Below are 27,699 nucleotides of genomic sequence, written 5' to 3'. Positions count from 1 at the left end.
GTTAAATTGAATATATCAACACCCATGATGGCCAAGTGCAGTAGCTCATGCCCATAATCCCAACACTTTGGGAGGCCAAGGAGGAAGGATGGCTTGAGCCCAAGAGTCTGAGATTAGCCTGAAACATAGTGAGACCCCATCCCTACCAAAGATAAATTTTTTTTAATTAGGCATTTTGTTTCAAAAATTTCAGAGAAAGGCACCGGTATCTAGAGTCTTATTTGAGGGGCAGTCTTCCCACCTCAGCTTCCCGAGTAGCTGGGACTACAGCTACACATGGTGGTACATTCCTGTAGTCCCAGCTCCTCAGGAGGCTGAGGTGGGATGGTTACTTGAGCTGGGGAGGTCAAAGCTGTAACGAGCTAAGTCATGACTCAACACTGCGCTCCCGTCTGGGTGATAGAGACCCTGTCTCTAAATAAATAAATAAATACATCCACTTCACATGAGCATAGTGAAGACTAGGTAGAAACACCTATTAGCTAGTATCCAGCACTGTTCTTGGTGCTTTATGTGTATTAGCTCCTTTAATCTTCACAACTCTAGAACCCCCATTTCACAGTTGATAGAAACAGGTACAGAAAGAGTAGGTATATCACTTGCCAGTGTCATACCCTGCTATGAAACGCTCATATGTGGCAATGTAAAGCACACACAATATTTGGCACATATAAACTGCATCAATTAAGTCATCCACTGCAGTTCCAAAACTGTAATTTTTGGTATTTTGACATCCCCCTTCACAGACAGCCTTGGAAATGTTTTCTGTGGTTTTTGAACTCCACTTTTAGTTCTGACTCACACAGTCACTTTATCCTAACCACTTCCTGCAGCATTAAGAATTGTTTCCAACTGCTAGTTTCTGCTGAGGATTGTCCTTGGAGGGTGGGGTGTCCACTGTGGTTCCAGCTGCAGCTCCGGATGGCTCCACACATGAAGATGCCCTCTGCAGGACAGTAACAGAAATATCACATGAGGTTGGCTGAGATAGGTGCCTTGGCACTGTCTTTGTTTCAAAGAACCAAAGCTTTCCTGGGCAAATGACCTCTTAGTCATTTCAGCTTACCTCAATCGCATTTTTAAAATTTCAGTTTCTGCTCTGGAGCTTCAGGAGAATTGAGGCATGAGACAATTATGCCCTAGTTAAAGAACAGTCTGTCTGCATAAATTTTATGCCTGCAGAGTGTGTATGTGTGTGTGTATGTGTATGTGTGTGTTAGGAGATAGGTCTGGAATGTGTTTCATTCAGTACTGGCTCAAGGTTCCTTATTTGACTTGCTAATTTAAACTCATTCTACTTTGGAAACTTCTAATATTTTTTCTCTATGAGGAGAGTCTGCTTTTAAAAATCATTTGCCTAATCTTATGCACCCCAGTGAAACAAAGTCCCAGGCAATAAATTTGTAAATTTTTCTGTTATAAAAGTGATGGAGCAAAATATGAAATTTCTACTCTAAAATTTAGCTTGCCATATTTTATTTTGCCTTATTATTCACACAGCATATATTTGTGGACTATGTTTCGTGAGTCATAAAACTTTAAAATGCTCATTGAAAAAAATTAAAACGGTTGGGCACAGTGGCTCACGCCTGTAATCCCAGCACTTTGGGAGGCCAAGCAGGTGGATCACAACGTCAGGAGTTCAAGACCAACATGGTGAAACCCCAACTCTACTAAAAATACAAAAAAATTAGCCGGGTGTGATGGCAGGCACCTGTAATCCCAGTTTCTTGGGAGGCTGAGGCAGAGAATTGCTTGAGGCCAACTCTTACCCCCAATTCTACTCTCTAGAGGTAGCCATATTTATTTCTTTTCTTTTCTTTTCTTTTCTTTTTAAGACGGGGTTTCACCATGTTGATCAGGCTGGTCTTGAACTCCCGACCTCAGGTGATCGGCCCGCCTTGGCCTCCAAAGTGCTTGGATTACAGGCGGAGCCACCACGCCCAGCCAGCCGTATTCATTTCTTCAGTTTCCCTCCAGATAAATTTTTACAATTTTTTTTTGTTATTTACAAACATGGGATCATACTATCTGCACTGTACTGCAAACGTGCTTTTTCCATTGAATAATACATAGACCATCTTTGCACATTAGCACACAGAAATTCACTGCGCTGTTTTCAGTGGATGCAATGTAGTCCATGGAATGGATTTGCCAAAACTTATTCAGCCAGTGCCCTGGTTTACAGACATTTAAGGGATTTACAGTTTCTGACTAGCTGACAAGTGTCGCAGGTGGGGAAGTGTTCTAGGATTATCACCATGATATGTGTACGAAAGTGCCCCTGAGACTACCATGAAGGTGAATACAGCCTCCTTATGTTTACCTGAAGACAAGAGTCTTGACGGGTAGAACTTCAACAGAATGTAGGACCTAGAAAAACAGACCATCTAGCTGGTTTTCCAAGATTTTTTGTGGGCTGCAATACACTTGGATCAAAGGAAATTCTTCTTGACGGTTCAATATGTAAAACAGTTAAAAAGTAGTGGCTGGTCTGGCATTAGTTGGGGGAGGTGGGGAGGAAGGAAGAGGGCTATGCCTATGAAGCTCCTGAAATAAGAAACCAGATGCATGTGCTTTCTCTGAGCCAAACCATTACCTCTCTGGCTCATATTATGTTAGTAGATTTTTTAAAAGGAAAAACCAGAAGTTTCAGAAACTACTCTAGGGTTCTGAGGGGGCAGAGAGTTTGAGAATCCTTGCTCTAGCCTGCCTCTGCTGATTGAGAAAACGGTAATGCTGCTGTTGGGCTGAAATATCTGTTCCTTTCACAGCTTTTGTCATAACTGGTAACTACCGTTTATCTGTTCTCGGCCTTCTTGGAACAGGAGTCTTGCCTGACACGTGCACACTCGCACGTGGCACAGTAAGTGGGACACAGTAGGTACTCGGAAAGTATTTGCCGTAAACATGAATGAAGAAGAGCGACAGGCTAACAAAGGGTGGAAGGCTTTTGGGGTCAGCACAGCCCCGGGACGTCCCATTCCCGTGGGCCGCCAGACGCCAGGAAACACGGCGACTCCACTTCGCGACGCCGCGTCCGGGATACCAGAGACTGCATCAACTCTTTCCCGATACTGGGCTCGCGGCAACTCCGGCGAAAAGCAGCTATAGGCTGTCACGGCTGCCAATCAGACCAACGGCGCCGCGACTCGGAGACCTCTGGGAGATATGGGTCCCAGTGCATCCGCTCTCCAACTGGCTCGCGTGCTCCCGGGGTACTCTGGAAGATGTGTTTCTGGGAGCGGTCCGCGCAAGTGCATGCGTGAGGGCTGGGCGTCGGGGGTCAGTCTGGCGTGTCGGTCGAGCCTTCTATGAGTCCCTCTGCAGAAGCCGCCATGGGGCCCCTCCCTCCCTCAGTCAGCCCGGGACCCCGGCGGAATTAGGCGCAGGTCGTGTCTCGCTTGACCCCAGCGCGTCCTGGCGCCCTGCGGACACTTCCTCTTTATCCTCGGTCGCTCTTCCCGCATGTCTCCTTCCCCAGGCCCCTTCTCCTCGGGATGCCGGGCCAGAGAGGGGCTGCCGGGCCAGAGACCCCCCGGAGTGGCCGCCCTCTGCTCTGGCGTGGGGTTAGCGGGGCGTCGGCGGGAGGGGTCCTGGAGGGAACGGCTGTGCGGGGGCGGCACCCCCTTCTCCCCACAGACGCGCCCCTGACAGTCGTGCCATGGCTCTGCAGATGTCCGAGGACGCAAGTGGCGGTTCCTCCCGCGGTGCCCGACACGGTTACCTCCCCGAATTGCCGGAACAACCCATTTGGTAGGAAACGGAAGCTGAGAAAAATCGACTAACTTGCCCACGTCACACGGCCACAAATATTTGAGTCTCGTATTTCCCACCATTTCGTGGAGCTTCCAGACTCGTAAACAGTTGCAAAACAAGGTGATGAGTGGGAATGGCATAAGCACGGGGCGGGCAGAGGAAGTGGGCGGCACCTTAGAGGGCAGGATTCAACAAACGGAACCTCCAAGGGGGCAGTGTCAGTGCTGCTTCGTGGTTGGTGAGAAAACGAAGGGCCGGGCACGGTGGCTCAGGCCTGTAATCCCAACACTTTGGGAGGCCGAGGCGGGCAGATCACGAGGTCAGGAGTTTGAGACCAGCCTGACCAACAAACATGGTGAAACCCCGTCTCTACTAAAAATATAAAAATTATCCAGGTGTGGTGCTGTGCACCTGTAATCCCAGCTACTTGGGAGGCTGAGGCAGGAGTATCGCTTGAACCTGGGAGGTGGAGATTGCAGTGAGCCGAGATCATGCCACTGCACTCCGCTTGGGCAACAGAGTGAGACTGTCTAAAAAAAAAATAGAAATAAAATATGAAACAAATTCCCTGCCCTCACTAACCCTATTATTCTGCTATTTTTTCCTCCAACTTCCTTATCACTTACAGATATATTATGTATTTGTTTATATCAGTTCACACTTTCCTATAAGAATGTAGGCTCAGGCCAGGTGCAGTGAACCACACCTGTAATCCCAGCACTTTGGGAGGCTGAGACAGGTGGATCACCTGAGGTCAGGAGTTTGAGAGCCTGGCCAACATGGTGAAACCCTATCTCTAATAAAAATACAAAAACTAGCCAGTCATGGGGGTGGGTGCCTGTAATCCCAGCTACTCAGGAGGCTGAGGCAGAAGAATCGCTTGAGCCTGAAAGGCGGAGGTTGTGGTAAGCCGAGACAGTGCCACTGCACTCCAGCCTGGACAACAGAGCGAGACTTCTATTAAAAAAAAAAAGCAGGGGGGAGCCCTTCTGAGTGGGCCAAACTTGGTGGTTCATGCCTGTAAACCCAGCACTTTGGTAGGCCAAAGCAGGCAGATCATTCGAGGCCAGGAGTACAAGACCAACATGGTGAAACCCCGTCTCTACTAAAAATACAAAAATTAGGCAGGCGTGGTGGTCGTGGGCGCCTGTAATCCCAGCTACTCAGGAGGCTGAGGCAGGAAAATCACTTGAACCCTGAAGGTGGAGATTGCAGTGGCGTGATTGCAGCACTGGGCAGCAGAGTGACATTTCCATCTAAAAAAAAAAAAAAAAAAAAGAATGTGGGCTCTTCTGAAGGGCATTTTTATCAGGAAAAAAAAAAAAAAGAATGTGAGCTCTGCAAGAAATTTTGTTGTGTTCACTTCTGTATCCATAGTACCTAGAATAGCACCTGGCATACAGCAGGTGCTCTATGAGTAAATGAATGGCTTTGCGGTGTCTCTTCCTAGCTATGTGTTTAACATATCAATTAACCCATCTAAACAGGGTGTACAACTGTCTCAATTTCCCAGGACTGATGTCGTTTCCAGAACTAGGCTTTCAGTGCTAAAACTGGGCAAATTGTGTTTTGGTCCCAGGCAAAATGTGTTGGTCACCTACCTCTAAACCTAAGTTTCCTCATCTATCAAAAAAATAGTATTTTCCTCACAAGCCTAAGTGAGCCTCAAATGAGAGCATGTGTGTAAAATGCTGGGCCTGTGGTCTAGGACATTACAGACTTTCGAAGCTTGACTTGTGTTTTCAAAACACAAATCTCTGGCTTGTCTCTCTTGGCTTTAGCCATGGTAAACCACCTGCCTACCCTTCAGACTGTGGGCCGGGCCCATGTCCAGCACCCTGCCTGTAGCCATCTGCGATGGTTCAAGGCCACCATTTTCTTTTTTCCTTTCTTTTTTTTCTTGAGATAGAGTTTCACTCTTGTTGCCCAGGTTGGAGAGCAATGGCGCCATATCGGCTCACCGCAACCTCCTAGGTTCAAGCAAATCTCTTGCCTCAGCCTCTCGAGTAGCTGGGATTACAGGCATGTGCCACAACACTCGGCTAATTTTGTATTTTTACTTGAGGTGGGGTTTCTCCATTTTGGTCAGGCTGGTCTCGAACTCCTGACCTCAGGTGATCTGCCTGCCTCGGCCTCCCAAAGTGCTGGGATTACAGGCATGAGCCACCACACCCAGCAAGGCAACAATTTTTTTTTTGGCCATTTTGACGTAGGCATTTTAGTGTATGAAAGTATGGTTTGATTTTTGATGGAGCCCCTATGGCACAGCAGCGTTTACACTTGACCTTTTAAAAAAATTTAGGTTTCTGACTTTTTTATTTATCAAGGACTGTGCTGTATAAAACATCTCAGCACTGAAGTGACAGCCATCACTGCAATCAGGGGCCAGCTGACAGACAAGCCATGGATGACCAAGGGGCCTTTCTTACCAGCTTGCTCACCCCAGAGAGGGCTGTGGAGTGATTCTAAGCAAAGTGTCTTAGAATATAGTTCGGTGCCTGAAAATTCACTTGAAATTTGAATGATTAACCTCTCAAAGGCTCAGATCTCTCCCTTAAAATTAAATATACCGATAGTGTGGAGGAGTTTGTGTCACAGTGGGATTCATTATTCTCCACTCCAAATCAACATGGGAAATCTTCCACAACCTTCCAAACAACTCTGTCCATTATGTCAGCAACAGACCTATTATACATCAGTATTATACACCTCCTTCATCGTGATGGTTTAAGAGCATAGAACTGATACTCCTTTAGAAGTTAAGCTCATTATGAAAGACTTTTCTTTTCGGAATCTTGCTCTGTTACCCAGGCTGGAGTGCAGTGGTGCAATCTCGGCTCACTGTAACCTCCGCCTCCTAGGTTCAAGCAATTCTCCTGCCTCAGCCTCTGGAGTAGCTGGGATTACAGGTGCATGACACCTCACCTGGCTAATTTTTGTATTTTTATTAGAGACGAGATTTTGCCATGTTGGCCAGGCTGATCTCAAACTCCTGACCTCAAGTGATCCACCCACCTCAGCCTCTCCAAATGCTAGGATTACAGGCATGAGCCACCGTGGCCGGCCTGAAATACATTTTAAAGCTATCTTTTTTTGCTTATTACGAAAGTAGCACAATCTTCATTTTTTTTAAATCCCAAAATGTGTAGAAGTAAATGCCATAGAAAGTGAAAGCCCTGGTGACCAGGAATGGAGTGAAGGTCATGGTGTCTGAGCTTCACGTTACCCAGGAATAACAGCAGAGAGTAGAGCCATTGCAGCAACTTTGCTGGGCTTGTATTTACCATGTCACCTCCAAATAAAGTCACACATCCAATGGCAAGGGCACAAAAGAGAGCCCATGACCATTCCACTTTGATTATTAAACACTTAAATGACATTACAAGGGCAATAATTGTATTTTCACCATAATAAATTACTGGATCCCCCCCACAAACAAGCTTTGTGAGCCTTTCTTGCCCTAGAAACTCCCAAGTGGCATCAAAACATTGCCTTCTAGAAGTCGTGCCTCAGAACTGCTTCTGTTGCAAAAAGTGTCACCGCGATTGCAAAATGTCCTGATTTAAACTGGAAAGTCCCGTTCCCTGCCCAATTCTGTCATGGGGTTTTGGTCTCAGCTCTGAGAAGTTTTCTGACCAGTCAAGATGGGATCACACAGCACCCATAGAGTCACTACAGAGTCTCATCCTTTCTCTATCTGGGAGACTGCCTGGGAGGGGCTGGTTTTCCACTATCCAGAGTCAGGGACAAGTGCTGGTCCCAGTGATACCCCAGTCAACACCCTTCTTCTGGCCCAGCCTAAAAATTCCAAAAATCTGCTGTCTGTACCATCAATGTGCATTTCAGTTCACTCCCTTTTTTTTTCCCTTTTTTGAGACTGGGTGTTTTGCTCTGTCACCCAGGCTGGAGTGCAGTGGTGCAATCACAACTCATTGCAGCCTCAACCTAGGCCCAAGCAATCTTCCCGCCTCAGCCTCCTGAGCAGCAGGGACCACCAGTGTGTGCCACCACACCCAGCTCATTTATTTTTTGTAGAGGTAGGGTCTCCTTACATTGCCCAGGCTAATCTCGAATTCCTGGGCTTAAGTAATCCTTCCGCCTCAGCCTCCCAAGGGCTGGGATTACGGGTGTGGGCCACCATACCTGGCCCAATTCACCTACTCTTTAGGGAAGATGTTGGGTTTGGGGGTTATAGATCAGAAGGATCTAGTGAACTGCATGTTTGTTATCAGCTATGAAAACAAAGCAGGCCGAAAGCAGCGGCTCACGCCTGTAATCCAAGCACTTTGGGAGGCCGAGGCAGGTGCATCACCTGAGGTGGAGAGTGTTCAAGACCAACCTGACCAACATGGAGAAACCCTTCTCTACTAAAAATACAAAATTAATCAGGTGTGGTGGTGCATGCCTCTAATCCCAGCTACTTGGGAGGCTGAGGCAGGAGAAATGCTTGAAGGGAGGCAGACGTTGCAGTGAGCTGAGATTGCACCCTTGTACTCCAGTCTGGGCAAGAGCAAAACTCTGTCTTTAAAAAAAAAGGAAAGAAAGAAAAGAAAACAAAGCAAAAGCACCAAATACTCTGAAATAGAAAACTGTTAGACCGGCTGGAAATAAATTAAATTCAACCAACCAGAGCTCATCAAAGCCTTGAATCCCAGGCTGGGCACACACAGAGGTGCTCACACTCAGAGCTGTTTGTTTAGCTAGGTATCAGAATGTTGTGACTGACCTGTGGAAGTGACCTATCCTGGACCTCAATGGCGAGCTGGAAATGAGACATCCATGGGTAGTCATGGATAGTAAAATCATAAATTATTGTCACATGGGGATGATGTTGTGAACTGATGGATGTTTGGATCCTGGCTCTGAGCGTCATTAGGTTACGGATTCTTGGTTGCACAGGGGGATGAATGACAAACCCAGCCCTGTAGAATATTGCAGAGATTCTAGGAGGTAGTGTTTATAAAGCAAGTGGTGGCTGGTGCACAGGATAAAATGCATTACTAACAAAACTTCTGGCTGGCCTGATGGCTCATGCCTGTAATCCCAGCACTTTGGGAGGCCAAAGTGAGTGGATCGCTTGAGCTCAGGAGTTCACGACCAGCCTGTGCAGCATAGTGAGATCCTGTCTCTATAAAAAATACAAAAATTAGCCAGACATGGTGGCATGCACTTATAGTTCAAGCTACTCTGGAGGCAGAGGTGGGAGGGTCACTCGAGCCCAGGAGGCAGAAGTTGCAGTGAGCTGAGATCCCACCACTGCACTCCAGCCTGAGTGACTAAGCAAGACCCTGTCTCAAAAAAGAAAAAAAAAGGTATGCAAAGATCAGAAGTAGGTAACTGAGGAGTCAGTTCACCCCACATGTAACTTATTTATTTATTTTGAGACAGAGTCTTGCTCTGTCACCCAGGCTGGTGTGTAATGGTACTGCAATCTCAGCTCATTCCACCTCCCAGGTTCAAGCAATTCTCCTGCCTCAGCCTCCTGATTACAGGCCCACACCACCACACCTGGCTAATTTTTGTATTTTTAGTAGAGATGGGGTTTCACCATGTTGGCCAGGCTGGTCTTGAACTCCCAACCTCAGGTCATCCACCCGCCTCGACCTCCCAAAGTGCTGGGATTACAGGCATGAGCCACCGTGCCCGACCCCCACATGTAACTTCTGTTAGCTTCAGAGCCACCTCTGGGGCCCTGCACCAGACTGTGAGCTGAAGGACACCTGTGCCTTTTTACTCCTGTAGCTCCAGCATCCTGACACAGTGTCTAGAATGTTCAATGAATGTGCACGGAAGAGCATTCTGGCTCCAGGGAGCGAGGACCGAGTCCGCTCTGGGAACAGATGAGTCAGGCTGGTGGTCCAGGCATTGCTTTTAAAGCCCTTCATGTTGCTGGAAGAACCAGACAGCTGGAACTGGATCAACAGGGGTGATGATGTGGCGAGAGTTACATCCTTGGCAGTGCCCTTCTGGCTTCACTTGCCTTCTTGGGCCAGGAAAGGCAAAGCTCAGGGGGCTGTATGCACTGCCCACCTCTTCCCCCTGTCCTGTGCCATTGGCTCTGGAGGGTCCATGAAACCCCGAGTCTCTAGGAGAACAGTTGACCAGCGGGGCTGGCCCTCAGCATGGTCCTCTCTGTTCCCACTCACCTGCTTTGCCAGCCCCAGATCCTGGCAGGAAGGGAGATTGGAGCGGGTGTCTGGAACCTAGTCCCAGACCTTCCCTTGCAGACTTGCCCACCTGTCTGTGGTCTAGTGTGGAGGTGAGGTCCAGGGGCCAAGAGGATGTGGGCACACATGTCTGGCAAGGCATTGAGCCCTCCCAGCTGGAAAATCCTCTGAACCTGTGAGAAGAGAACACAGCCGGCATGGACACACCCTTACCCTTAGTCTCATTTCCCACCAAGACACAGAGCATTTCCGGTGCCTTTTCCGTTATTTCACAAGCTGCCTTTTCTTGCTCACTAAGGACAGAGGCTTATTCTCCTGCCAGAAGCCAGACAGCTGGTTCCAGCCTTTCCAGTTCAGCGCCATGGCAAAGACGCCTAGTGACCATCTGCTGTCCACCCTGGAGGAGCTGGTGCCTTATGACTTTGAGAAGTTCAAGTTCAAGCTGCAGAACACTAGTGTGGAAAAAGAGCACTCCCGGATTCCCCGGGGCCAGATCCAGACAGCCAGGCCAGTGAAGATGGCCACTCTGCTAATCACCTACTATGGGGAGGAGTACGCTGTGCGGCTGACTCTGCAGGTCCTGCGGGCCATGAACCAGCGCCTGCTGGCCCAAGAGCTCCACAGGGCAGCTGTTCAGGGTAAGCGGGTCACGGCCTCCTCCTCACCCAGCACTGACAGCTGGCTGCTTTGTGAGAGAGGGGACCAGGAGCTCAGAGCAGCTCACTCTGACTTGGGGGTTGGGAGTTCCAGGTCTACCAACACCCAGGTGACTTCAGTTCAGGAACGTCCTTTCCTTCACTCTGATCTTTGGAACTGGGTTAGTAAACTTCCTTAAGGCTCCTAATGGGTTTTGTTTTTTTTTTGAGATAGAGTCTTCCTCTGTTGTTCAGTCTGGAGTACAGTGGCACGGGTGCACGATCTTGGCTCACCACAACCTCTGCCTCCTGAGTTCAAGCTATTCTCCTGCCTCAGCTTCCTGAGTAGCTGGGATTAGAGGTGTGCATCACCACACCCAGCTAATTTTTGTATTTTCAGTAGAGACACGGTTTCACATGTTGGTCAGGCTGGTCTCAAACTCCTAACCTCATGATCTGCCCGCCTCGGCCTCCCAAAGTTCTGGGATTACAGACGTGAGCCACCACGCCCGGCCTCTAGTGCGCTTTTTAAAAAGCAGGTCAGGATCAGGAAAGGCAGGAGCTGGAGCACCTGTTCTTTGAGGCTTCTTCACTCCATTTATGATTAATAGTCATAGCAGATGAATATCTCTAACTTAGCAAAAAGAGATTACTACCCAATCATATGAACAAGGTTAGTATATAATCTTCTCACTGCTGTTCACCATGTTGGCCAGGCTGGTCTCGAACTCCTGACCTCAAGTGATCCTCCTGCCTTGGCCTCCTAAAGTGCTGGGATTATAGGCATGAGGCACCACTCCCGACCTATTTTTATTTTTAAAACGTATAATCTGGGTTTTGCTGATCTGTGTAAGATCTTATTTGAAACAAATCCTCCTCCTTAAAACGTTTGAAAAGTACCATTTGAGAAATATTAGGCCAGGTGCGGTGGCTCACACTTGTAATCTTAGCACTTTGGGAGGTTAAGGTGTGTGGATTGCTTGAGCTCAGGAGTTCGAGACCAGCCTGGGCGACATGGTGAAACCCTGTCTCTACCAAAAATACAAAAAAAATTAGCTAGGAGTGGTGGCATGCACTTGTATTCTCAGCTATTGAGAAAACAGAAAACAGGCTGAGGTGGGAGGATCTCTTGAGCCTGGGAGGCAGAGGTTGCAGTGATCACAACACGGCAACAGAGGGAGACCCTGTCTCAAAAAATAAAGGAAGTGAGAGAGAAATATATAACTACATGGAGCATGTTCTTAATAAACGGTAATTGACTGCCATTGACTACAAAGTTCTCAACTTTTGTTTTTGAGACGGAGTCTTGCTCTGTCGCCCAGGCAGGAGTGCAGTGGTGCTATCTCAGTTCACTGCAACCTTCACCTCCTGGGCTCAAGAGATTCTCCTGCCTCAGCCTCCTGAGTAGCTGGGACTACAGGTGTGCACCTGCGTCTGCTGTTTCGTATTTTTAGTAGAAATAGGGTTTTGCCATTTTTGGCCAGGCTGGTTTTGAACTTCTGACCTCAAATGATCCTCCAACCTTGGCCTCCAGAGAAGCTGGGATTATAGGCATGCACCACCACACTCAGCCAATTTTTTGTATTTTCAGTAGAGACAGGGTTTCACCCTGTTGATCTTGAATCCCTGACCTCAGGTGATCCTCCCACCTCAGCCTCCCAAGGTGCCGGTTTTACAGGTGTGAGTCACCAAGGCCCAGCCTATTTTATTCCTCAATTTCTTTCTTTTTTTCTTTTTTGTTACGGAATCTTGTTCTGTCTCCCAGCTGGAGTGCAGTGGCAAGATCTCGGCTCACTGCAACCTCCGCCTCGCAGATTCAAATGATTCTTCTGCCTCAGCCTCCCGAGTAGCTGGGACTACAGGCGCGAGCCACCACACCCGGCTAATTTTTTGTATTTTAGTAGAGACGGGGTTTCACCATATTGGCCAGGATGGTCTCGATCTCCTGACCTTGTAATCTGCAGGCCTCGGCCTCCTAAAGCGCTGGGATTACAGGCGCAAGCCATCATGCCCGGCCCTTATTCCTCAATTTCTAAACTTTAATATCCCAGGGGATTCTCTGTCATCCCTCTTCCCTGAATCCTGGGCCCTAAACCTGGGAGACAGCTTCGTGACTTTGCATCCGGTTGTCCTTTCAGAGTATTCCACACAAGAAAGCGGCACAGACGGTTCTGCAGCGTTCAGCTCCCTGGGCGCTGAAGACTCTAGGAGCCTGAAGCCTGAGCTCAGGAGCCTGAAGACTCTAGAGGACCTCCCAGAGGGGAAGGAGAGGAGCTGCCCTAGGCAGTGCGGGGACGGGGCCGCCAACCCACGGTGCCCCCAGCCCGAGGCAGGGAGGGGGCTGCTGAGGAAGGCCCTGGACAAACACAGAGAGATCGCCTCCGAGGGCCTGGACACGCAGGGCAAGCCTCGGACTCGGACCCGGACCCGGAGCCCTGCCCTGACCAGCGGGAGAAGCCCCAGCAGGGCGCGCGAGGGGGTCCAAGCCCAGGTCCAGCTGCGCAGGAACGCCAGCTCCGCGGGGAGGCTGCAGGGGCTGGCGAGTGGCACGCCGGGGCGGAAGGAGTGCAGGCCCTTCGAAGTGTACCTGCCCTCGGGAAAGAAGCGGCCTAAAAGCCTTGAGTTCACCGTTTCTACAGGGGAGAAGGCGCCCCCAAATCCAGAAATTCTCCTGACTCTGGAGGAAACGAGAGCTGTGAATCCAGACTTGGCAGCTGCTTCCCAGGCAGGGTCCACTCCGGATGGAGGAGCGCCTGCCGACCTGGGGGAAGGCTCTGGGAATCCAGAACGTTCGGTCACCGGTAAATTGTGTTCCTTCCCTACTTTAATTTATATGGGCCTCAGAGAAAGAACAACTGTCCAGGCGCAATAGCTCATGCCTGTAATCCCAGCGCTGTGGGAGGCCTGGGCGGGAGGATCGCTAGAGGCCAGAAGTTTAAGACCACTCTGGTGAACATAGTGAGACCCCCCCATCTCTATAAATAAAATTAAAAAAATAAAAACTGGCCCAGTGCGGTGGCTCACACCTGTAATCCCAGCGATTTGGGAGGCCAAGACAGATGGATCACCTGAGGTCAGGAGTTGCAGACCAGCCTGGCTAACATGGTAAAATCTTGTTTCTACTTAAAAAAAAAAAAAAAAAAAAAAGCGATGCGTGGTGGCGCGCACCTGTTATCTTAGCTACATGGGAGGCAGAGGCAGCTTGGGCAACAAGAGTGAAACTCCATGAAAAATAAAAATAAATAAATAAATAACCCAAAGGTTGGGCAGGGCGCGGTAACTCACGCCTGTAATCCCAGAGCTTTAAGAGGCCAGGGCAGGAGGATCTCTTGACCCCAGGAGGGAGTTCCATAGTAGGCTAGGCAACACAGTGAGACTCATCTCTACAAAAAGAAAAAAAAGAAAAAAGCAATGATGGCCCTTGCCTTTAGTCCCAGCTACTCAGGATCGCTTGAGCAGGGAGAGTTCCAGGCTGTGCTTAGCTGAGATGGTGCCACTGCACTCCAGCCTGAGAAACGTAGCCAGACTCCATCTCTACAAAACTTAAAAAAAAAAAAAAATAGCTGGATGTGGTGGCATGCACCTGTAATTCTAGGTACTCAAGAAGCTGAGGCAGGAGAATTGCTTGAACCGGGGAGTTCCAGACTGCAGTGAACTGAGATCGTGCCACTGCATTCCAGCCTGGGCAACACAGCAAGATCTTGTCTCTAAATATTTTGGAGGCTGGGCGCGGTGGTCATGGCTGCAATCCCAGCTACTTAGGAGGCTGGGGCAGGAGAATCCCTTGAGCCCAGGAGGTGGAGGTTGCTGTGAGCTCAGATCTCACCATTTCACTCCAGCCTGGGCAACAAGAGCGAAACTCCATCTCAAAAAGAAAAAAAAAAAAAAAGGAAAAAAAAATTGGAAAAAAGAAAGAACGTCCAGTAAAGGCAGTCAGGTTTTATTCAGTGGCCAAAGAATGGAGAAGGGGAGCTCACCTCTGCCGGCGCCTGCTCACCAGGGATGGGAGGCAGGGGGATTTTAGATAGTCCAAAGAGAGGAAGGGAGGTAGGTAAGCAGGCCCAGGGCAGGATTCCATACTCGCAGGCACTGTCCCCAGTGGTTCTTCCTACTTTGCCTGGACACAAAACCCTGGTGATCGTCTTTTAGGGGAGGAGCTTTTGGCTTTATAATGATGTGTTAATGATCTAAAGGTAACTGGAGGTCACTTGTTCTGATTTGTACTGGTTTTGCTCGGATCTTAACTTCCTCTGGTTTTTGGCAAGGGATCAAGAGGCTCCAGGTCATCTTTTTTGTTTGTTTGTTTTTGAGACAGTTTCCCAGGCTGGAGTGCAGTGGCACCTTGGCTCACTGCAACCTTTGCCTCCGGAGTTCAAGCAATTCTTGTGCCTCAGCCTCCCGCATAGCTGGGATTACAGGCACCTGCCACCATGCCTGGCTGATTTTTTTTTTATTTTAGTAGAGACCGGATTTCACTATGTTGCCCAGGCTGGTCTCAAACTCCTGAGCTCAAGCAATTCATCCATCTTGGCCTCCCAAAGTGCTAGGATTACAGACGTGAGCCACCACGCCTGGCTGTCATCTGTTTTTTGTTTTTTTTTTTAAGCAACTGTCTCTATAGGTAAAGAGACTAAAGAAAAACTTTTTTTTTTTTTTTTTTTGAGCCGGAGTTTCACTCTTGTTACCCAGGCTGGAGTGCAATGGCGCGATCTCGGCTCACCGCAACCTCTGCCTCCTGGGTTCAGGCAATTCTCCTGCCTCAGCCTCCTGAGTAGCTGGGATTACAGGCACGCGCCACCATGCCCAACTAATTTTTTGTGTTTTTAGTGGAGACGGGGTTTCACCATGTTGACCAGGATGGTCTTGATCTCTTGACCTCGTGATCCACCCGCCTCGGCCTCCCAAAGTGCTGGGATTACAGGCGTGAGCCACCGCGCCCGGCAAGAAAAACTTTTAAAGACAAATCCTACCAGTTTAGAGGGGACTGGGGTTGTTCAGGTGACAATTCCATGCTCATGGTGGGGGCAGCATTCAGGAACACACTTTCCTCTTTTTTTTTAGACAGAATCTCACTCTGTCTCCCATGCTGGAGTGCAGTGGGTGATCACAGCTTACTGCAGCCTCGACCTCCTAGGTTCAAGTGATCCTCCCACCTCAGCCTTCCAAGTAGCTGGGACTGTAGGTGCTCACCGCCACACCTGGTTATTATTATTATTTTTTTAATGTAGATATAGGGACTTACTATGTTGCCCAGGCTGAGCTTGAACTCCTGGGCTCAAGCGATCCACCTGCCTTGGCCTCCCAAAGGGCTATGATTACAGGCGTGGGCCACTACCCCAGCATTTCTCAGCCTCCTTTGCAGTTAGGTGTGGCTATTTGACCATAATATATCCAAAGGGATGCAAATGGAGGTGTCACAAGCAGCTTCTAGAAACTTCTAGAGCCTTCCCTAAGGGATACTATTCCCCTCTGTTCCTCCATCTTGCTGCCTGGCATGAGGACATCACCTTCTGAGAGCACGAGCTTGAGGACAAATTTGGTGGAGCAGATCAACAGCTGGAGCCCAAGGTCCTGCCCCACAGATCTGCCTGGGACCACCTGTGTATCGTTTATGTGAGAGAGGCACAAACTTCTATCCTGTTGAGGCTACTGTTATTTGGGCATTTCTATTATTCATAACCAAACATAATTTTAATGACTATCTCAGCAGTAAAAGATAGATACTTAAGACTTTAACCAATAGGCTTTCCTCCCTGCCCAGAGAAAGGCAAATGGTAGTCTCAACCCCATGATGACACATTGCTGTGAGATTACTGTGAGAAGGGAGTAATTTTAACCAGTCTTGGGAGGCGGGGAAGCAGCTGTGTGGACAATGAATTCTATCACGAGGGAAGAATCATTTCTGGGGGCTACTAGCAGTCTCGTTTACAGATGTGCTGTGAATTTCTGGGACACTGTGAGGTGAGGAGGTAGGAGGGGCTGAAGGATTATGTTTCTGTTTCTTCTCATATCTCCTGGTATGTCTGCTTATGAAGTTGCAATTAGAGTCTTGGGGTAGAGCTCTTCATAACTGTTACGTCTTCATGATGAGTTCCACTCTTTAGCCCTATAATGTCCCTTTCTTTGCTTTTTCTTTTTTCTTTTCTTTTTTTTTTTTTTTTGAGATGGAGTTTCACTCTTGTTACCCAGGCTGAAGTGCAATGGCGTGATCTCGGCTCACCGCAACCTCCGCCTCCTGGGTTCAAGCAATTCTCCTGCCTCAGCCTCCTGAGTAGCTGGGATTACAGGCACACGCCACCATGCCCAGCTAATTTTTTGTATTTTTAGTAGAGACGGGGTTTCACCATGTTGACCAGGATAGTCTCGATCTCTTGACCTCGTGATCCACCCGCCTCGGCCTCCCAAAGTGCTGGGATTACAGGCTTGAGCCACCGCTTTTTCTTTTAAGACAGCATCTCACTCTGTTACCCAGGCTGGAGTGCAGTGGTGTAATCCTAGTTCACTGCAGCCTCAACCTCCTGGGCTCAAACAACCCTCCTGTCTCAGTCTTCCAAGTAGCTGAGATTAGAGGTGTGCACCACCACACCTGGCTAATTTTTAAATTTTTTGTAGAGATGGTGTCTGACCATGTTGCCCAGGCTGGTCTCAAACTCCTGAGCTTAAGCGATCCTCCCACCTTGGCCTTTCAAATTACTGGGATTATAAGCATGAACCACCCAGCCCCTTCTTTGCTTTCATTTAATGCTTATGGAACTCAGATGTGAGCAGTGGTTCATTTATTCCTTCATTCAATACTCATTTTCCAAATACTTACCATATGTCAGGTACTCTGCTAGGCGCTGGGCTCCATCTAGGAGTGAGGCACACAAGTCACCATCCCCTGGAAGCCCCTACTCATGTTATGGGCAGCCAGGGATGGGTTAAAGTGGCAAAGAAACATTGGTGGGAATGTCTCTTTCCTTTGTATCACCTGCTAGATCCATGTCTGTGCAGGAGGAATAGCACAAGGCCATGGGTCTTTCTTTAGGATAAATGCTCAAGAATTCCAAGTCTAAGGTATGTCTGAGGCCCAGCTCATAGCTCTCAGTCCCAGTGGACTGTTTACCGCCCCACTGGATGGAAGTCAGGGGAGGACAAGCTAGGGAGTGGGCAGAGTCTAACTGAGCACTTGCACATGCCAGGCAAAGGCTCTCTCTGGTGTCCTTGGTGATAACTCTGTGTAAACAACTTGGGTTTGCTATTCAGGGGATTTTTCCACTGCATGTCCCCAGGAAGGCCACCAGACAAGACTGAGAGTCCCCATTGCCACGCCCAGGAAGGAGGCCCAGTTGGTGGTACCTGCCTGCATGATTCCTGCAGCTGCCCCAAGGCAGCTTCTGGACACCCCGAGGCCTCAGGCAGCCGCTCACCTGGCTGTCCCCGGTGCCAGGCCTCGCATGAAAGGAAGAGCACAGGAAGCCTAAGCCCCCAGCCCCTGCCACAGTGTAAGCGCCACTTGAAGCAGGTCCAGCTGCTCTTCTGCAAGGATCACGGTGAGCCCATCTGCCTCATCTGCAGCATGAGTCAGGAGCACCGAGGCCACCGAATGTGCCCCATTGAGGAGGCCGCCCTGGAGCACAAGGTAGGCATTCCTTGCCTATGGGCCCTTCTCTACCTGGCACACAGACATATCGGGCCTTGCTTCATTGTTCCAAAAACTCTGTGATGTTGGTATATTAGCCAGAACTCTTGAGCTGGAAATGACAAGAACACAATATAAACCAGGCCAGCAAAGAGGGGAGTTACAGGTTTATGTTGCTCAGAGGTCCAGCGGGTACTTGCTTCAGGTATGGCTGAATCCAGAGACTCACAGGAAGTGCCTCTCAGCTCTGCTGCCCTTGGCAATGCAGCCATTCCTCCTCTTTCCTGAGTACCCCTCCCCATGCCACTGGCAGCAGCACCCTCAGCCTTGCTACCAGAAGGAGATGTTCCCCTCCAGAATTGGCACCAGCTAAAGATGGCAGGAGCCAAATTCAAGCTTTTCAAAAGTGCTGTTTTTCCAGGAGCAAATTCAGGAGCAGCTGAAGTATCTGAAGAAGCTGAGAAAGTCTGGGGAGGAGGAGCAATCCTATGGGAATGAGACGGCAGTGAGCTTTCTGGTAAGGCCAGAGGGAGCCAGTGGCCCATCCTTCCCTGGGAGGAGGGTGGGAGGAGTGAGCAGGGGTCCCCAAGATTCTGCTTTGGCTCACAGGGCAGCAGGGATGGCCACCTGCTCTCAGGGGGCAGAGGGGTAACCAGCAGCCAAGAGTGAGCTCATCCCTGTAGAGGGAGACCATCCCCAGCAGGCAGGGGTCACCTCTGAGGATCCTGACACGCTTTCTCATACTGACCACAAGATGGTATAAAGCAACCTACAAGGGTGACTGTCACAGAAAGATGGGATTGAGGAAAGGGGAGGAGAACACTTTTGTTGTGGAGATGGAGTCTCGCTCTTTCGCCAGGCTGGAATGCAGTGGCACAATCTTGGCTCACTGCCACCTCTGCCTCCCGGGTTTAAGCAAATCTCCTGCCTTAGCCTCTTGAGTGGCTGGGATTACAGGCGCATACCACCACGCCTGGTTAATTTTTGTATTTTTAGTAGAGACAGGGTTTTGCCATATTGGCCAGGCTGCTCTCAAACTCCTGACGTCAGGTAATCCACCCTCCTTGGCCTTGCAAAGTGCTGGGATTACAGGCATGAGCCATCGTGCCCAGCCAATAACACTTTTAAGTTTAAATTCTCCTGAGTGTCTGTTTGTCTGTTTGTGCGTATGTGTGTGTTGTGTGTTTGTGTGTGTTTTTCCAAGACAAAGTCTCGCTCTGTCGCTCAGGCTGGAGTACAGCGTTATAATCTAGGCTTGCTGCAACCTCCACCTTTCAGGTTCAAACAATTCTCCTGCCTCAGCCTGCCAAGCAGCTGGGATTATAGGTGTTTGCCACTGTACCTAGCTAATTTTTGTATTTTCTTTCTTTTTTTTTTGAGATGGAGTTTCGCTTTTGTTACCCAGGCTGGAGTGCAATGGCGCGATCTCGGCTCACCGCAACCTCCGCCTCCTGGGTCCAGGCAATTCTCCTGCCTCAGCCTCCTGAGTAGCTGGGATTACAGGCACGCGCCACCATGCCCAGCTAATTTTTTTTTTGTATTTTTAGTAGAGACGGGGTTTCCATGTTGACCAGGATGGTCTTGATCTCTTGACCTCGTGATCCACCCGCTTCGGCCTGCCAAAGTGCTGGGATTACAGGTGTGAGCCACCGCGCCCGGCTGTATTTTCAATAGAGACAGCGTTTCACCATGTTGGCCAGGCTGGTCTCAAACTCCTGACCTCAGGTCATCCACCTGCCTCGGCCTCCCAAAGTGCTAGGATTACAGGTGTGAACCACTGGGTCCAGCCTGGTTTTTTTTGTTTTGTTTTGTTTTGTTTTCTGTTCATTTGTTCGTTTGAGATGGAGTCTCACTCTGTCGTCCAGGCTGGAGTGCAGTGGTGGGATCTTGGCTCACTGCAAACCTTCGCCTCCCCAGTTCAAGTGATTCTCCTGCCTTAGTCTCCCGAGTTGCTGGGACTACAGGCATGTGCCATCATGCCTAGCTGAATTTTGTCTTTTTAGTAGAGACGGAGTTCCCCATGTTGGCCAGGCTGGTCTCGAACTGCTGACTTCAAGTGATCTGTCTGCCTTGGCCTCCCAAAGTGCTGGGATTACTGACATGAGCCACTGGACCCAGCCAAAATTTCCCCATTTTATAAGACAATGTTTATATAGGATTAGGGACCCACTCAACTCCAGTGGGACCACATCTTAACTAATTACATCTGCAAGAACTCTATCTCCAAAGAAGATCACATTCTGAGGACTGGGGGCTAGGGCTTCAACATATAAATTTCGGAAGGGACACAGATAAGCCATAGCACCAGGCTTAAGGACATTTTCCCAGAGCTAGCCCAAGCCATGCTCAGTCTGTTCTGGAAGGTTGCAGCCAATATTGCCTCCTGTTCTGGAATCTAGGCCTCCAAGAGGCAGAAGAGAAGCCCACCTGTTAGCCACCTTCAGGAGGTGGGCTTCTGGGGGTTCCCGGACATACATGTCCACCCACAGCACAGACCCCCGTACCTCCCTGTCCTCTGTGCCCCAGAAACAAACTGAAATGCTGAAGCAGCGGGTACAGAGGAAGCTGGAGCAGCTGTACCACTTTCTGGAGCAGCAAGAGCATCTCTTTGTGACCTCACTGGAGGACCTGGGCCAGATGGTTGGGCAGTTCAGGAAGGCATACGACACCTGTGTATCCCGAGACATCGCCCTGCTTGACACGCTAATTGGGGAGCTGGAGGCCAAGCAGTGCCAGTCGGAATGGGAGCTTCTGCAGGTGGGTGTGCCTGGGCCCAGCTTTCTCGGGCTCCCTGTGCCCATCAGGATGCCTCAGGCTCCCAGTTCTGCCATCAGCTCTGCTGGAGCCTGTGGATGAGTCCCCTAAGGCCTGATCTTGGTGACCCACAATGCTTCTCGTGCCCAGTCCCCTTTGATGAGGTCTCACAGGAGCCCAGGATGGCCCAGCATCCAGGGGATCCCTGCCATTGCCCAGAAGGGATTAGCAGGGTTTGAAGGCCGTTCCCTTGCAGGCCTCGCTACCTGGGATGCCTGAATTCCTGTGGTTAGAATTAGAATTGAAGAGAGGTGCTCCACTCACTGATACCCCAGGGCAGGGAGCCCCAGTATAAGTGCAGGGGGCAGCTACAAATCTGGGAGCCCAGAAGTAGAGGCCAGGAATCCGCACAGCCCCTAGGAGCCTGGTAACAAACAGTTTCCTTCTTCTCTCTTCTAGGACATCGGAGACATCTTGCACAGGTACAGAGAGGTCCCATGGTGTACCCTGGGGTGTCTTGCAGGAAATATTTGGTGGAGACAGTCCTAGAACGGACAGTCTTAGAATGCAGTCTGCGACTCCAGACGCCTCCCTTTTTCTGCAGCTTCCCAAGCCTCTCTGGATTTGCATAGGGCGAAGGGGATCTGGTCAGCAGGGAGGCTGACCAGGTGTGGGGCTGCAGACTGGGAAGGGTGAATTCAGCCTATCTTGTTGAAATGGGATGGAGGCTCCCTAAGAAACGGTCTGAGTGGACTGTGTCCCAAGCAATTCACCTTCTGAAAACTGCCCCCGCAGGCCTGCTGGTGGCCTTGGGGAGCTCATTTAGAGTGGAGCTGGGGTAAACCCAGCAGGAAGGGGAGGAAAGGGACAAGAAGAGGCTAAGCCTTAAAATCACTGGGAGCTTTACAAAATCCCAACGTCCTTTTGTGTCTGGCTTCTTCACTTAGCATGATGTCTTCAGGCTTCATCTATGTTGTAACATGGATCAGAATTTCTTTTTTTTTTTTTTTGAGACAAGAGTCTCGCACTGTCGCCCAGGCTGGTGTGCAGTGGCTCAATCTCGGCTCACTGCAACCTCCGCCTCTCGGGTTCAAGCAATTCTCCTGCCTCACCCTCCTGAGTAGCTGAGATAATAGGTGCCCACCACCATGACCAGCAATTTTTTTGTATTTTTAGTAGAGTCGGGGTTTCTCCATTTTGGTCTCGAACTCCTGATCTCAAGTGATCCACCTGCCTTGGCCTCTCAAAGTACTGGGATTACAGGCCTAAGTCACCTCGCCCAGCCATTTTTTTTTTCCTGAAACAAGGTCTCACTCCCATTACCCAAGCTGGAGAGCAGCAGCACAGACACAGCTCACTGCAAACTCAACTTCCTGGGCTTAGGTGCTTCTCCCACCTTAGCCTCCTGAGTAGCTGGGACTACAGGCAAGTGCTACCACTCCTGGCTAATTTTTTGTATTTTTAATAGAGATAGGGTTTCCCTATGTTGCCTAGGCTGGTTTTGAACTCCTGGGCTCAAGTGATCCAGCTGCCTTCGCCTCCCGAAGTGCTAGGATTACAGGCTTGAGCCACTGCACCTGGCCTATTTTCTCCTGTTGCTGCTGTTTTTATGATAGCCATCCTAATGGATGTGAAGTGGCATTTTGTTATTTTTTTTTCCCCTTAATTATCATTTTTATTTCAATAGAAAAAGACTAGGGAAGTATAATCAGTTTGCCATAGATAATTCTGTTAGATAATATCAATGTCATTTTAAGTCCATTCTGAAAACTCCTTGTGGTTTTGATATCCATGTTTTAAATTTTATTTTTATTTATTATTATTATTATTATTTTTTTAAGATGGAGTTTCACCATGTTGATCAGGCTGGTCTTGAACCCCCGACCTCAGAAGATCCGCCCGCCTTGGCCTCCAAAGTGCTTGGATTACAGGCGTGAACCACCACGCCCGGCGATATCCATGTTTTTAAAGCACCCCAGTACATGCCAATCTGTGGCCAAAGTTGAGGACCAGCATTTAGATCTCTGAATCCAGGGAAGACTTTTCTTTGTGTAGCTCAGGCTAGGCTGGGTGTGTCCTGTGGAGAATGTGTCTCATTCCCAACTCACAGGTACTTGGGCCACCGTCTCTCTCTAGCCCTCTCTGGTCAACAGTCTTTTGTCTCTAGGGCCAAGAAGGTGCCTGTCCCTCAACGGTGGACCACTCCTCAAGAGATAAAAGAAAAGATCCACCTGCTCCACCAGAAGTCAGAGTTTGTGGAGAAGAGTGCAAAGTACTTCTCAGGTAGATGGGCTTGGGAGAATATTGGAGGCGCATGCTCACTTCCTCCCTAAGATCCACGTAGCACAGAGCCCCTCATTTCCCTCCTTCTCCCCTGGTCTTGCTGACCTGCTTTCAGTCTCTCCCCAGTCTCCCCCTGGCCAAGGGACCTAACTCGAGCTTCTCTTTTCTCCCTTTCTCACATTTTAGAAACCCTGCGTTTGGAAATGGAAATGTTCAATGGTGAGTCCAGCAGTGGCGGTGTGTGCTGGCCTGGGGTTGTTGCAATGTTCCCTTGTGCTACTGACTTCAGGGGCACTCTTTAGAAGACAAAAAAATACCCACCTGGAGCCAAGGCAGGAGAAAGGTCATGGCAGGCCCCCCACCCCGTGCCTGACTCATTGGCTGAGTTGACTGTTTAGACCACAGTCCCCAATGCCACCTGGGTTCCTGGGAAGAACGGGATTATACCCAACATAGCATACAGGGTCCTAAGCAAGGGGTTCCTTGTCTTTCCTTGTCATCAGGATAGTGTAATTTAGCCCCTCTGAATGGGAATGCTCAGGACTTTTTCCCTGTCTCATTTTTCTCCATAGTTCCAGAGCTGATTGGCGCTCAGGCACATGCTGGTAAGTGCCCAAATCAAGGCAAGTGGCCGTGGCCTGCTAGATCCCTGTGCTCTCCCCCACCATGTTCCAGAAGAACTGCCCTGTCCCTGTTTCCTGCAGGTGGGGAGAACCCTGTGGGGATGTTGCCCATGGACCTCTAGTTAGGTGTTCAAATTTTCTTTGCAGTTAATATGATTCTGGATGCAGAAACTGCTTACCCTAACCTCATCTTCTCTGATGATCTGAAGAGTGTAAGACTTGGAAACAAGTGGGAGAGGCTGCCTGATGGACCGGAAAGATTTGACAGCTGCATCCTTGCTCTGGGCTCTCCAAGCTTCATCTCCGGCCGCCATTACTGGGAGGTGGAGGTCGGAGACAAGACAGGGTGGGTCCTGGGAGCCTGCAAGGCATCCATAAGCAAGAAAGGGAACATAACTCTGTCGCCAGATAAAGGCTACTGGGTGGTGATAATGATGAAGGAAAATGAGTACCAGGCATCCAGTGTTCCCCCGACCCGCCTGGTAATAAAGGAACCTCCCAAGCGTGTGGGCATCTTTGTGGACTACAGAGTTGGAAGCATTTCCTTTTACAATGTGACAGCCAGATCCCACATCTATACATTCTCCAGTTGCTCTTTCTCTGGGCCGCTTCAACCTGTCTTCAGCCCTGGGACACACGATGGAGGGAAGAACACAGGCCCTCTGACTATCTGTCCAGTGGGTGGTCAGCAGCCTGAGTGAATGCCCAGCACCGCACCTCTCTTCCAGCTGCCAGTCTTTTGTCTTGCATTCACACACTGAACAGTCATGGAACACCTACTGGGTGCCAGCTACTATAGGAAATGCAATGAATAACAAAATAGTTACTCTGCCCAAGGAGCTTACCCGATCATAGCAGAGGTAAGTTAGGTACGAACACATTGGTAAATTCAGGTGAAGGTGTGTGCTGATGACGCACATGGATTTGAGAGGAGGAAGGATAGGGTTGTTGTACAATCAGTCCTTGGTGAATGGCACTCTCTTGAACAGAAGATTTGGCCCTCATTTTCCCTCAGAACCCCATGGCAAGGGTATGTCCCCTTGTCGCTGCCTCTGTCTTGAGGACAGGGGGTGCCTAGAGAAACACGAGAGACTGGATTGGGATAGAAATATTTGTGTACCTGGATTCATGAACTATAATTCTTTTTTGTTTGTTTGTTTTTGAGACGGAGTCTCACACTGTTGCCTGGGCTGGAGTGCAGTGGCGCGATCTCAGCTCACTGCAACCTCCACCTCCTAGGTTCAAGTGATTTTTCTGCCTCAGCCTCCCAAGTAGCTGAGATTACAGGCTCCTGCCACCATGGCTGGCCAGTTTTTTGTATTTTTAGTAAAGATGTGGTTTCACTTTGTTGGACAGGCTGGTCTCGAATGCCTGACCTCAGGTCATCCACCTACCTCGGCCTCCCAAATTGCTGGGATTGAAGGCATGAGCCACAGCACCCAGCTTTATTTTGTGTGTGTTTTGTTTGTTTGTTTGTTTTTGAGATGAAATCTTGGTCTGTTGTCCAGTTCAGTGGCACAATCTCAGCTCACTGCAACCTCCCCGTCCCAGGTTCAAGCGATTCTTCTGCCTCAGCCTCCTGAATAGTTGGGATTACAGGTGCCCACCACCACGCCTGGCTAATTTTTTTTATTTTTAGTTGAGACGGGGTTTCATCATTTGGCCAGGATGATCTCAAACTCCTGACCTCAGGTGATCTGCCCGCCTTGGCCTCCCAAAATGCAGGGGTTACAGCCATGAGCCCCCGTGCCCAGCCATGATTCTTAAGAGTATTGACTGGGCCTCATGAATAAACGATGTAGAAAATCTAGTCACTGGCATTTGTCACTCAATTACTGTGGAATTCCCTTTTCCAAATGCATTTCATGAAGCAGATGGGACTACTGTATGGAAAAAACATTTGGCATGTATTCCAAGTGTCAGATTATTCTGTCTTGGTTTGTATGGAAAAATCTGTGGGTTGTGGAATATTAGGTTCTACTTTACACATATCCCGCCCATTTGTTCTTTGTTTATAGAGATGTAAAGGGGCCGGGCATGGTGGCTCACACCTGTAATCTCAGCACTTTGGGAGGCAAAGGTGGGTGGATCGTTAGAGACCAGCCTGAGCAAAGTGGTGAAAACCCGTCTCTACAAAAAATGCAAAAATTAGCCTAGGGATGGGGGTGGGAGGATGGCTTGAGCCCAGGAGATCAAAGCTGCAACAGTGAGCTGAGATGCAATCCAGCCTGGGCAACAGAGTGAGTCCTTATCTCCAAAAAAAGGTGGGCGTGAGAAGAAAAAACAAATGAAGATTAAATTTCAAACTCCTATGCCAACTCCTCTATCTTCACCACTAGAGTCTAGAATGGACTCACAGATACTCCATGGCTATGATGAGAGCAGGTAAACTTGCTGTGCTTTTGTTAAGGAGTTTCATTCTACAAGAGTAACCCACGTGCCAGGAGGGTTCACATGACCTATGCTTAGCCGTTCCCTGTGGCGGGTCCTGTGTTACTCCCAATTTTCCCTTGTTATAAGCTTTCCATGAACATCTTTGTGTATACTTTACACCACCTTACCGTATACATATTTTTTCTCTTGTGTTTTTCCTAAAATGGTTCCTGAATGTGAAATATCTGATAATGCTTGCTATGGTTTGCCATGTCATCCTTTGCAAAGATATTAAAAATATTTCATGCCCAAGGCAATGACTGTCATTTAAAGGTTTTTGCTGATTTAATAGGGATGTAATGATGCCTTACTTCTGTTTTATTTCATTACATGTTAATGAGGCTGTGAATTTTTCCATGAGAATTTCTGCTTTTTGCTTCATTCTGTGGAAATTGTACAGCTCCTTTGAATACTTGCTATTTGGAATCTAGATATTGAACTTCATTGTTTGCTGTACTTCTTCATATATGTTTTAGTCTGGGCGCAGTGGCTCATGCCTGTAATCTCAACACTTTGGGAGTTGGAGGTGGGCAGATTGCTTGTGTCCAGAAGTTCAAGACCAGACTGGGCAACATGGCGAAACCCTGTCTCTAGCAAAAAAATACAAAAAATAGCCAAGCATGGTGGTGAGCACCTGTAGTCCCAGCTACTCACGAGGCTGAGATGGGAGAATCGCTTGAGTCTTGGAGGCGGAGGCTGCAGTGAGCCGAGATTGTGCTACTGCACCCCAGCTTTGGGAACAGAGCGAGACCGTGTCTCAAAAAAAAAAAAAAGAAAAGAAAACAAAAACATAACTGTTTTAGATCTTTTTGAATCTGTCAAATGAAATGTTTCTGCCTAGTGGTTATTTTCATGGAGATCTAAATCCATACTATAAAATTCACCCTTTTAAAGTGAAAAATTCAGTGTTTGTTAGTATATGCATTGTGTGTATATATCAGCACTATCTAATTCCAGAACATTTTATCATATGTATTAGCAGTTGCTCCCGATTCTCCCTCACTCCCCAGCCCATGTAAACCACTAAGCTACTTTCTGTCTCTATGATTTTGCCTGTTCTGGACATATGATGTTAAGTGGGATCATACAATATGTGGTTTTTTGACTGAGTTCTTTAGCTTAGTATGTTTTCATGGTCCATTCACGTTGCAGCATGTGTCAATGCTTTATGCTTTATCACTGAATAATAATGCATTATGTGATTACATGTATATGTTACTTTTTGTTCATCCACTCATCAGTTGGGGGACATTGGGTTGTTTCCACTTTTAGGCTACTGTGAACACGTTTTCGTGTGAACACACATTTTCATTGCTTTTGAGTTTATACCTTGAAGTTGAACTGCTTGTTCATATGGTAACTATGTTGAGAAACTGCCAAATTGTTTTCCAAAGTAGCTGGACCATAGCACATTCCCACCAGCA

General features: G+C 48.7%; 1 protein-coding gene and 1 pseudogene across 4 annotated transcripts; one reads left to right on the top strand and one right to left on the bottom strand.

Annotated features, from left to right (window-relative positions):
- Nucleotides 1-179: 179 nt before the first annotated feature.
- LOC105709691 (uncharacterized) lies at nt 180-10,289 on the bottom strand (annotated as a pseudogene).
- MEFV (MEFV innate immunity regulator, pyrin) lies at nt 3,148-27,699 on the top strand. Of its 4 annotated transcripts, none has more exons than XM_064362374.1 (12): nt 3,148-3,265; nt 3,677-3,879; nt 10,225-10,564; nt 12,700-13,362; nt 17,833-18,182; nt 18,604-18,699; nt 20,709-20,939; nt 21,396-21,418; nt 23,104-23,219; nt 23,406-23,438; nt 23,792-23,824; nt 23,990-27,699. In XM_064362374.1, the coding sequence occupies exons 3-12, from the start codon at nt 10,288-10,290 to the stop codon at nt 24,541-24,543; spliced, it is 2,376 nt and encodes a 791-aa protein (XP_064218444.1). In that variant the 5' UTR covers nt 3,148-3,265; nt 3,677-3,879; nt 10,225-10,287; the 3' UTR covers nt 24,544-27,699. The 4 variants fall into 4 exon arrangements, with proteins under 4 accessions (XP_064218444.1, XP_012297126.1, XP_012297125.1 ...); XM_012441703.3 differs by having other exon boundaries at nt 3,148-3,285; nt 10,230-10,564; XM_012441702.3 differs by having other exon boundaries at nt 3,148-3,285.

This window comes from Aotus nancymaae, unplaced genomic scaffold, assembly GCF_030222135.1.
Source record: "Aotus nancymaae isolate 86718 unplaced genomic scaffold, 86718_ANA_hifiasm-v0.15.2.pri h1tg000049l, whole genome shotgun sequence".
NCBI classification, from domain to species: Eukaryota; Metazoa; Chordata; class Mammalia; order Primates; family Aotidae; genus Aotus; species Aotus nancymaae.
This window is presented reverse-complemented; position numbering and strand designations above follow the sequence as displayed.

What these genes read in the sequence shown, in the direction of transcription:
- MEFV (XM_064362374.1), top strand. Translation starts at nt 10,288, where the DNA reads ATGGCAAAGACGCCTAGTGACCATCTGCTGTCCACCCTGGAGGAGCTG. An exon ending in CGGAATGGGAGCTTCTGCAG is followed by an intron (nt 20,940 to 21,395) that starts GTGGGTGTGCCT and finishes TCTCTCTTCTAG; the next exon opens with GACATCGGAGACATCTTGCA. An exon ending in GGAAATGGAAATGTTCAATG is followed by an intron (nt 23,439 to 23,791) that starts GTGAGTCCAGCA and finishes TTTTCTCCATAG; the next exon opens with TTCCAGAGCTGATTGGCGCT.